This window comes from Ceratosolen solmsi, unplaced genomic scaffold (assembly GCF_000503995.2).
Source record: "Ceratosolen solmsi marchali unplaced genomic scaffold, CerSol_1.0 scaffold57, whole genome shotgun sequence".
Taxonomy (NCBI): domain Eukaryota; kingdom Metazoa; phylum Arthropoda; class Insecta; order Hymenoptera; family Agaonidae; genus Ceratosolen; species Ceratosolen solmsi.
The window spans coordinates 5603193-5614632 of record NW_011948427.1 but is presented as its reverse complement, the minus strand read 5'-3'; the positions used below and the strand labels follow the sequence as shown (position 1 = coordinate 5614632).

At 34.9% G+C, this 11440-nt stretch overlaps 1 protein-coding gene across 4 annotated transcripts; it reads right to left on the bottom strand.

The window, feature by feature from the left end:
- Positions 1-637: 637 nt before the first annotated feature.
- On the bottom strand, positions 638-11118 carry eIF4A (eukaryotic translation initiation factor 4A). Of its 4 annotated transcripts, none has more exons than XM_011501216.1 (9): positions 11022-11118; positions 6282-6736; positions 5041-5158; positions 4809-4956; positions 4521-4630; positions 4072-4347; positions 2944-3395; positions 1987-2179; positions 638-899 (listed from the first exon to the last, which is right to left on the bottom strand). In XM_011501216.1, exons 2-8 carry the CDS (start codon positions 6293-6295, stop codon positions 2035-2037), a joined length of 1263 nt encoding a protein of 420 aa, XP_011499518.1. In that variant the 5' UTR covers positions 6296-6736; positions 11022-11118; the 3' UTR covers positions 638-899; positions 1987-2034. The 4 variants fall into 4 exon arrangements, with proteins under 4 accessions (XP_011499518.1, XP_011499519.1, XP_011499521.1 ...); XM_011501217.1 differs by having other exon boundaries at positions 6282-6683; positions 11022-11115; XM_011501219.1 differs by having other exon boundaries at positions 6282-6439; positions 11022-11104.
- Positions 11119-11440: the final 322 nt, after the last annotated feature.

Genomic DNA, 11440 nt, shown 5'->3' with positions numbered 1-11440 from the left:
ATTATTCTAAACTGTCAAAAAAGAAATGATATTATATTATATTATTTCAGATAATATGTGCAAAATTTTTATCTACTGTTTGACCAATACGTAAACTATATAAGCGATGTACAATTAAATCGGAAGCATCGACTCTTCGGAGCTGATCGAGTATAGCTTTACAGATGACAATTATCTATCTAACTACCTAACTATATATTTGACAAAACAAAAAACGATTATGCACACATTTTAAATAAATTATTTAACTACCCGGTTCTGTGCGAGATAATTTTTTCAAAATCTCCTTTCACTTCTATTGTTTCTTTCTTACTGACAAGTATAGTTTATATAAGTACCAGGAAGAAAAGCAAGCAAAATAAAAATAAAAAAAAAATAAAAACAAAGAAACATAAAGCTGTATAAATAGAAATATTAGCATATATTACCCTGATCAGTAACGTTATTTTTATCTCTCTATTTTCTCATCTATATGTACGACCACTTTATGTAAGACTGAAGTCTTTCGTTAAAAATAATTATTTACAGATACTATACTATTTGAGAGACTACTGAACAAAAAATTTGAATAGCCTGACTTTGAATTTCAAATAATACTTGATAAGGAATTAATATAATAAAATACATAATGCACTAATCGTATTAAATTGGCATGTTTTTATTAATAAAGTATAAAACGATCTGGTTTTTTTCCATGATCTCAAAAAGAAAGTAACAATAAAACAACTGCAGTTGCCTTCAATGTGAGGAAGTGTACATCTCACAAGTTTTTATAAATTTATTTTAAGATTTACAGGATTTTTAGAAGGGTGATCGATTCACGAGTGTATGTTCAATCGGGAAATTTGGTCTTTATTTCCAAAAATATTCTCCCCCATTCGAGTGGCGCCTAGAGATGCCTGGAAATACAAACACAAAGAAACCGTGAAAACTTTTTTATTTTTTGCACGTGATCATAATTTTATTTTTCATATATATTTTACGCCTAAAGTATAAATAGATCGACAGAGTAAAAGAAAGAGAGAGAGATACAAATACCGTTTTCGTTATTTCTCACATTAATAAATTTATAAATAATTAGCATTGTGGTTTGTCAATTCAGTGGCATCGATTGATTAGAAAAGCATTTATTTTGGAATGAAAGAAAAGGAGATTTCAATATAAATGGTTATCGGACAGATTTTATTAAATTGTTTATAACAAGAAAATAAAATTGAGATAGGGTTGTATCCAAAGGGATGCATAATATACAAAATTCGTTTAATAATCTAGACTCTTGAAGTATATCTCCTTCGTGAGCGTTTATGATTAAAATAGCCTTTCCAATAGCCAACTAAACCTCTGCTTAGACAAACGTATCGCAGTCTTGGTGATAAAAACATTGAAAAGAAGCTATTACTATTATAATGTATATATCGAAAATCGGTGTGCGAATTTCTTGTAGCTTCATACGTTAGATTAAAAGAAGGAATCAAAAAAAGCGAAAGGAGAATTATCACCTTCCAAAAATAGGTAATCATAATTACAGTGAGCGTGAAAAGATCGATCATTATCAAATAAATGAAATTCATTCCCTAAACCGGTAGCTGCAGCTTTCGCGGGCCGCCGAGTACAACTCGGGTCACGCGCAGCACACCTGCGCGTTTTACAAACGCCTTGGTCGCTTTGTAAAGATTCTAGCCAGTGTTTACTAATTTTAATTAATTAATAATAATAGTAATTAATAGTAATAATAATTATAATATTTGGAGTAGTTATTTCGGTAGTCGTGATAATAACGGTTGTAATACAACAGGTAAGCTACTTATTTTTACCTATCGTAGTCTACTGTTATAAAACGAAATCAATTCAGAGAACCGTTGGAATTTTTATCCATGGTAAAGTCGCGCTTTTACACAAGCGATTATGATTTTCACGAACTCACTCAGTATTATTATAACTCGCACACCATGAAAGATCGGCTGAGAGCTCCGTATTTTCACTTACTTTTATTTTCTTTTTTATTATAATGAATTTAAGCCAAATGTCGGGGACTTAGATCAAATCGGCGACGTTCATTGGCATTTCCTCAATAGTAGTATTATAAAACTGCTCGATATCTTTCAGTGTTCTTTTATCTTCTGATGTCACAAAATTGATAGCAACACCTTTACGACCAAAACGCCCACCACGTCCAATTCTATAAAATAAATAATCATAAAATATTCATTTTTAAAAATTAAACACAAATTTTTACATTTTTAAGAGTAATCAATTTTTCATAAAAAAATTTTTCATATATTGCATAAAATTAATTTACAATTGTGAGTCCAATTTTTAATATAAATTATTAATTTGAAATTAGCATATAATCATTCATTATCAATCAACCACATTTAGCCATACAAAAAACAAATACCTTCCAAAATAATTTCATTGAAAAATTTTGTTCACTCAGTTGCGTAATGTTTGTTCATTGTTTAATTTGTATTTTGAAAGAATAAAATCTTTAAAAATTAAAAGTTTTGTTTGACGTGTTTCTTTTAACTATATTACTTTTTTTTAATGCGACTGTAAGACCTGATCCACACATGATTTTCAAACATTTTATATTCAAAATGAAATTAGTGTTAAATAATAAATCTATATAAAAAATGCAAAGTATTAATTTTTTATTTACTTTGCTTATTTAATATCTTCAAAGATGAATGATATTGCTAAGTAATAAATATAAGTATGCTTATATTTAATAAATATAATAATATTAATAAATATAATAATATAGTTTTTTTATTATAAAATTAAATAATTAATAAAGATAAAACTATTTTTAAGAGTTTCAATGTTTATTTAGAATATATCCACTAATTAAGTCATTTAAAATTAATATTTTTTGTAATTTTTTAATTCTTTACAAATCAATATCTGTAACTATAATGAAAAATATTTTTAATATGAACTTACCGATGAATATAATTTTCACGATTAGAAGGCAGATCAAAATTAATGACCAAAGAAACTTGCTGAACATCAATACCACGAGCGAGAAGATCAGTAGTAATCAGTACTCGTGAAGATCCTGTACGGAACTGTCTCATAATAAGATCGCGCTCACGTTGCTCCATATCACCGTGCATAGCCGAGACAGTGAAATCACGGAATTGCATGCTTTTCGTAAGCCAATCGACTTTACGCCGAGTATTACAGAAAATAACGGCTTGTGTGATACTAAGAGTATCATACAAGTCGCACAGAGTTTCCAACTTCCACTCCTCGCGTTCAACATAGACAAAGAATTGCTTAATTCCCTCAAGAGTTAGTTCCTCTTTCTTAACCAAAATTCTAACGGGATCACGCATAAAGCACTTTGATACCTCTAATACATCACTCGGCATAGTAGCCGATAATAAAATCACCTAAAAATAATACATTATTACTTATACGTGATATATGAATCCTATAAAATAATTAGTGATAAATATTGATTTTTTAAAGTATTGAGAAACTTAAGCGATAATCGTAACCAAAAAATACCTTAAAAAAAAAAAATAAAGCCTAAAAATTGATGGTAGCTAAAATATTTTTAATTTATATATTTCTTCTAATTAGTGGTCAATATTATTTCAATAAATTTATTTGAAATTATAATAGACGATCAAAGCTCTTATTGGAGTAATTATTATAATTCAATTTTTCTTGATCTACAAGATACTAAATATATTAGATTGGAAATCGTTCATTTATAAAAGAAGTTTGTTTTAACTACATGAAATGCACATCAGCATTAACAAAAACTAAAGATTCTATAAAAAAATTCTGCAATGTTTCTTAAATAAATTGGTTCTAAAAAATTTACCATAAATTTATAAACCATTGTAATTTATATAATTTAATATGTAGTTATATTTTTATAAATTCTCAAAATGTATTATTTACTTTTTTATGTAAAAAATACTTTTGAATTTTAAACAAGACATGTGTAAATATTTTTGCGTTGATTTAAAAATGTTTAACAATAAAATGTGCAAAAATTCATGCATTTAAATTTAGACATTTAATAATTTGCTCTAATGATTTTTCATTAATTCTTACCTGAACCTCTTGAGGTAATAGCCTGAAGACGTCATAAATTTGATCCTTGAACCCACGAGATAACATCTCATCGGCTTCATCAAGAACAAACAGTTTGATACTGCTTGCTCGTAATGCTCGTCGACTTATCATGTCATATACCCTTCCAGGGGTACCAACAACTACATGAACTCCTTGGTCTAACTTGCGCATATCCTCACGGACATTCGTTCCACCAATGCATGCGTGACATTGTGCACGCATGAAATCACCAAGAGCAATAACTACTTTTTGAATCTGAAAGCATTTATTTATAAATTTACTTTTAATTAATTATCTAAAACTAATATTATTATAAATTAATGTTGGAAAGATTGTACCTTTTAATGAATTAAAAAAAAAATGTTTAAATTTAATATGTCAAATCACATCAAAACGTTATTGAAAATGTTTTAAATTAAAAAAATTACCTGTTGAGCTAATTCACGAGTTGGTGCAAGAATCAAAGCTTGACATTCATTAATAGAAGTATCAATCTTCTGAAGAATAGAAATGGAGAATGTTGCAGTTTTTCCTGTACCTATAATTAAGAAACAAAATCGTTGTTCAAAATACGGTTTACTCTCGTACATAAATAGCAGCTGAATTATGATATTTATTTGAATATATAAATATATATGTATTTTTGATAAATAATTATTAAAAATAAAGGATCGATGCTCACTTAAAATTATTAATTATAAAATACGGATTATTACCTGATTGTGCTTGGGCAATAACATCATGCCCTTTTACACAGGGGAGTATAGCACGTTGTTGGATAGCAGATGGTTTTTCAAAACCATAGGCATAAATACCACGAAGTAATTCTTCTTTCAAATTCATATCATCGAAGTTATCCACAACCTGCAAAAATCATATATTACATATTTCTTAGTTAACAATAATATGTAATTTTACAAGTAGATAAAACAGCAGGTATGAACTTACAACTTCCCAGTTGGACTCGATAATGCCGTCGGGGTCCATACCCGGGGGTCCCGCATACACAGGTTGTTCACCTTCAGTTGGACCATTTTTAGACTCGCCCGGCCATTGATCGTCATTCCTATAAAATCAAGAAAAATCAGTTATGGATCTATTGATCATGCATATCTATAATCGTTCGCTCACTCGTTCGTTCGTTCGTTCGTTCGTTCGTTCGTTCTCTCTCTCTCTCTTTCTCTCTTATAATTTCTCACGCACACATAGCTCAAACACAACTCGTGTTGTTACATATAAAACGTGGGTATGCAGACGAAAATAGAGACAAAATATTGGCCTTCGAACTTCAGTTATATCCAAGTTGATACTAGAAATGTTTTTATGATACATTTCATGGTCAAGCGTCTTTATAACGAACGAAGATAAAACAGATGTTACAGCACCACACCATTTAATTGTATAAGGGAATACTACACAATACGGTTAATAAAGCACGAGAATATATTATTCGCGCTCTTGTTAGTAACTGCAAACCATATATCTATAGATTACAAAACCAATTACTGATCAGTAAAAAGTACGCGTTCAATCGTAGGTCGAAATAATACAGAAATTATGTGTATTTGAGAATTTATATTTTCAATTAATGTATTTTTGGTTTTAAAAATGCGAACGAATTAGGGCGTTGATCATTCCCATTCAAGTTCTCATTATGAAATTCTTATCGTCATAATGATAGTACAACACATCTTTTCTAATCATTGGATATTATAAATCAATTTCACAAGCACGATACACTTGACATAATTATAAATTCAAAATACAACTGATCGGAAATTCGGTCGATGACGATATTAATCTTAAGTTTCCCATACATATGCGATTATAGAAAAGCGTCCTACAAAAATCCCAGAAAAACCAAGACATTATTAGTGATATTATATTAAAAGTCGAATACTACAACAGCAGTAGCAGTAGCAGTGGCATTAGCAATAGCAATAGCACCAGCAGCAAAAGCAGCAGCACGAGTGTCTAAAAAATTCATGTCACCGTGACAATGATAAAAGTTATTCTCTCGCTCTTTGCGGCAAGGAAAATTCTCGAAGGTAATTTTCAAAGATTGAAGTTAAGATGGAAACGAGTTAGAAAACCAAGCAGATTAATGGCAGTAATCCAATTATAATAGCAACAACAACAATAATAACATATGCGTCACAAAACACAAAATAAAACTCGCACGGATTTACGTTTTATCCTCCATGTTTCAGTCTCTCTGCGTGTCTGTCTTTCCCTGTCCCTCTCTCTCTCTCGTGTCCTCGTAAGCGGCGGCGGCGGGGCCGTGGTGCGTTCGAAACCTTTTCAGCGGCAATGGAAGAACCAGCAAGCTCGTGTGGTGCGGCAGCAACTGTTATATGTACCTTTCTCTCTCTCTCTCTCTTTTTATCTATCTGTCGCTCGCTCGCTAGCTCGGTGGCTTGCTTGTTTGCTCTCTCTCTCTCGCTCTCTCTCTCTCTTTCTCACTTACGAGCGTTCACTTTCGCACGTGTACGTCTGAATGCTTAGCACCGTACTCTCTTTCTTTCTTTCTTTCTTTCTTTCTTTCTCTCTCTCTCTCTCTCTCTCTCTTTCCGTTTGATCACCACACGCACCTTAGCACATGTACAAACACACGCGGATGATATGGAATAATTACGCTGCTCAACTGAAATGGGAAATGATATTGTGGCGAAAAGCGGGAATACTCATACCGTGGATAAAAGACGAGTGCGATAAACGAATCGAGCGCTCAAAAGAATGGAAACAGCACGCGGTATATAGCGTTTCTCTAAGTAGTAAAATCACGTGACGAACGGCGTCGAGCGACGAGCGACGAGCGACGACGACGACGACGACGACGACGACGACGACGACGATGACGACGGCGGCGGCGACGGCAAGACGCAGCGACGAACTGAGAAAGAAGGTGGAAGAGGGTGGAGAGACAGCGGAGAAGGAGGTCCCGATGAGTTCACTTCCGAATAAAGAGCGTCATTGGTGGTTGGCTTGTGCGCGCGCGTGCGTCCATCGTCCGTCCGTTCGTCCATTCGTCGATCGTCCATGCGTACACATGTACGTACATGCGTCGTGCACGGCGCAACCTTTATGGCTCTACTTCTCTTGGTCATCCCTACTCTCTTCCACGCCGTCGACACAACCCTCTCGTAGGCACGTTACCCGGTGGCCGTGTCTAGTCAGTTAAGCGGCCTATAAGTTTGAAAAATTAACCAAGCGCTTAGCAAAGTGACATGGACGGTAAACCTATAGCATGCAAAGTTCCAACTCCCTCTTTTTCTCTCTACGTACCCCCTTTTCTTCAGATGTACCGTTCCCAGCACTATTAGAACGAAAAGGAAGATGTAAAGGTACGGTTGAGCCGCGTCATGCCACGAGAGCAATAGCACCGATTTACGCTTGGAATAATATTTGAATGAGTTTTACCAAAATGTTAACACGTGTAAATTACCCTTTTCACAAATGACTACAAATTATTATAACTAACATATAAATATTCCGTAGTTAAAAGAATTTTGACAGCACGCAAAGTTCTAGCTTTTCTTTTTGATTCCACATAGAAATTCTAAAGACAAAAGGAGAGCGGCGTTATAAGAATGATTAAAATACGAACGGCCCAGATAAGAAGCAATCAAAGTTTGCTTATACCGCGAAACGAGCATGTCGACACGTACCGTAGGTCTTGCTATGAAAAAAAGAATCCAACACGATTAAAGACGATATTCTCGAGCGTGATCCAATCGTGAATTTTCATGAATGCCCGTTCGAGACAGACACCTGTTTGTTTCAGACCGCCACGAAAAATGTGACTTCGTCGATGGCAAGAGCTCCGAGTTGGAAAGGAAAACGAGAGGCCGCTCTCGTAAAGGTTTAGCCAGCAAGGGAATGTCGAGCTCTCCAAGGCCATCATTCTCGTCGGGAAATGCGAATCGTGGCTGTCGCACCTACGCAACCGTGTAATAATGTCGGCAAACGGGAGGAAGGGAGAGGGAGCATAATACATGCGACGCATCGTAGCGCCTCGACGAAGGCCAACGGGAATCGCGTACGAGAATATGGCGGCGACACCTTCGATGCTGAAATGAAATGGGTGTAGGAGAGGACTCGGATATCACTCCCTAGCCTTTTCACTTTTACCCCCGTCAAGCTCGATATGCAAAAGCGCTGCGCGTGGGCCATCATCGGGGCGCTCGTTTTTCTTCGTTTACTTTTCCTTTCACCTACAGCCCATATTTTCGGCGGACGCCGACCACGAGCGTAATTCTTAACCAAGCCTAATTATAAAATACCGCCCACCAGTACCTATATTCGTGCATCTGCTCGACACGTTTATTGAAAATTGTGCCGTTATGTAAGTACTGTCTGTCACCGTCTCCGTATAGCCATTCATTCGAGGACGATGCGAACCTCGCAACGCAAAATAAGGGAACTAAAGAACGTAGCCGACCGCTTCGCGGGGGATGAATTGTCACGTACGTACGTACGATGAAATTGATATGAGCTCGGCGCCATATTATCACCACTTACGTTGGCGTCCGTAATCGAGTGCGAACCGAAAAATTCGCGCAATCTCGAAGAGATGGAAACAGAGCTCGGACAATTGTCAAAAATCTTCCGTATTTACACCGACTAACAATGGCGTTTATTGGCCAATGCTTTAGCGCGATATTCGAGTGATTCTGTAGGGTGAAACTCCTCCGTAACCTCCAATTAAAATATTTCAACACTTTCTTTTTGTTTTTTCATGAAATTAAAATTTTTAACAAAATCAACTCTTGAATTTTTTATTTGTAATACAATCATTACATAATGCAAGATAGAAATATCTATAGATCATGAAAAATTGTTAAAACTGCATATAGTTTGTTAAATTTGAGATGAAATTAATTTACTAAGAGAAATTTCATTGTTCAAACTTAAGTAATTGTGATATTAATTACTCGCACGAATTTTTATTATATTTTACATTATTGACTATCTCGTATTTGAAGATATTTTTATTTTTTTTTTTTTTTTTAACTAATCAAAAATCATTAAATATATGTATACATTAATTTTTCAAATGTAAAATTAAACCCAAGGCGCGCTAAAGTGTTAACCAATCAAGGCACAGTTCGACACGAACGCTAGAATCTCGACGAAAGGTAAATGTGCCAATGTATGCATGAGTAATGCATGTGCACTCCTCCCAGCGTAGTTAAATATTACAATATGGCTTCCAAATGGTATTTTTATAAGTAATGCGATTGAAAATTTTTCCTATGTAAAGCTGTGATCGGAAAACTCAACTATTGAGATTTTTTAATCGAGACAACTTCAATTCTGCAGTTAACTAGCATATAACATAAATATCCTTTACAAATTGTGACAGATGAGGGACATTTAATTGAAATTTGTTTATTCTGTTTATTCATATATAATAACGAAAACAATGGAAACGATTATATATTCGAATTTAATCATTAAATAATTAACAGTAAAAATTATTACTAGCTTTCAAAAGGTCCATTAAATATTAAACTCAATTTAAAATCCATTTTCCATATAAGGTTTTCTTTCTTCGACAATCTTACATTATCTTTACTTATTGTCTAAGAGATTTATAAATAGTACTTTTACAAAATAATTACATGTAAAATTTAAACCAGCTAGCTTAACTTATTTGAAAAATAGCGATTTCTTAATTTGCTCAATTTTATACAAGTAATCGTTTGCTAGCTAATAAAATTTAAAAATATCTGCATTATATAAATTATTAAATATTACACTTTGTATGTTAAAATAATAATATATGAATAATGTCAGATTTGAGTATTACTTCTGAACATTCTTCTCAAGATATACTTAAATCATTGAAATATTAAACACAGAATGTTAATTATATTGATAACTTTTAACAAGATCTATATTAATATAGATTAGTAATCTTATTTTTCCAATAAAGCAATAATGGCTTTATATTTTATTTATTACAAAACTTTCATAATAAGAGTGTTCTCTTTAACAATTAATTTTTCTAATGTTTTACACGTCTTTAAACCGACAAGCCAAAATTCTCATTAATTCTTTTATGGATTGACGCTAAGAAGTATTTTTCTTTTTATTCTTTTACTTGACAGCAGTTTTGGTATCATTTAAAATTATTATCTTTATTTTTAATGCCGGTTGCCCAATAATCCAGAGCATTACGCACGCATCGAGCGTATAGCTAAATATTGTAAACAAAATTCCTAACCTTCAAGGTATAAAAATAATTCGTCGAGCAGCATTACCGCTTAACTTGAAGTTGTCCCTTGCCGCGCGCTACATCACGATATATATATTGAAATTACATACGTAATATAACATATGTTTATTAAAGCCTATTGCATTGCAACGCCGTATAATCTAGGGGAGTGCCATCCGGCGGCGGCCATATCCAAATTTATTTTTTCTAAACGCTAGCTTCGCGTCTGCTCGAATGCTTGAAAGCCTCCGGTTCGTTAGCGTACGATTAAAGTGAGGTTATATTGAGAAAGCGGTGGCGCTGTTGCTATCCCATTGCTCAATCGTGCACGAGTCTGGAGCGAAGGGAGGAAGCCCGCCGACAATATAATCGAGGATCCGGGCACGTGGTGATGTCAAAGGGCCCGGTGAGAAGGACGAGACGGTATAGGAGGAGTCGCGGATTCGCGACGTGGTTCAAACAATCGGTATACCCGAGCCGAAAGGCACACGCGGCCATGTTGTGATAGGCTACCGCAGCTCGCTGCTGCGTCGTGATGCACACTTGGCCGCACGGCACCCGCTGGCTTTCAATAACTTTCCGCAACGTCGAGTCGAGCCCGCGGAGGTCGCTAATATTTCAGCGACTACGCGTCGTTAGGCCGCATGCAATGCTCCCGGAATGGACGGTGGAATAACGCGGGAAAGCTCGAGAAAAGTCCAACACTTACCTTCGTTCACCAGTAGACGACATGTTCCGCTCACAGTAGCGCGACGAAAAGGACGAGTTCCTATTGCGTCACAGCGAGCGCTTCTCGGAACGCCACAAGGGGGCGCTCGTGCGACCGGGAAGATGAACGTCTGGTGCTGCCCTCCGGGGCAATTCGCTTCGTTTCGGTTGTTGGGAATTTTTACGTCGGCGATGTTGGAGCTCCAATGGACTTTGACAGGCGGCAAATGTTTTTAAAAAACCAACAAAGGCCGTATGCTCCTTGCTTTAAGTTTCAAAGTCCAGCGGAGCAAAGCCGTTGGGTTTGATAACTGCCGCCTAGTCACCAGTAAGTCCGAATTTAAATATGTCGTTTGGCGGGAGATTCGATATTTCCGTTTGAACTGCTTTTCCCGATTTATATTATAATTATCCAATACA

Excerpts from the sequence above, each read along its gene's own strand:
- eIF4A (XM_011501215.1), bottom strand. The coding sequence starts at position 11,044 with ATGTCGTCTACTGGTGAACGAAG. Across the intron at positions 4,957-5,040 it reads TCGAGTCCAACTGGGAAGTT|GTTGTGGATAACTTCGATGA; the intron begins GTAAGTTCATAC and ends TGATTTTTGCAG. Across the intron at positions 2,180-2,943 it reads CGTGAAAATTATATTCATCG|AATTGGACGTGGTGGGCGTT; the intron begins GTAAGTTCATAT and ends TTTATTTTATAG.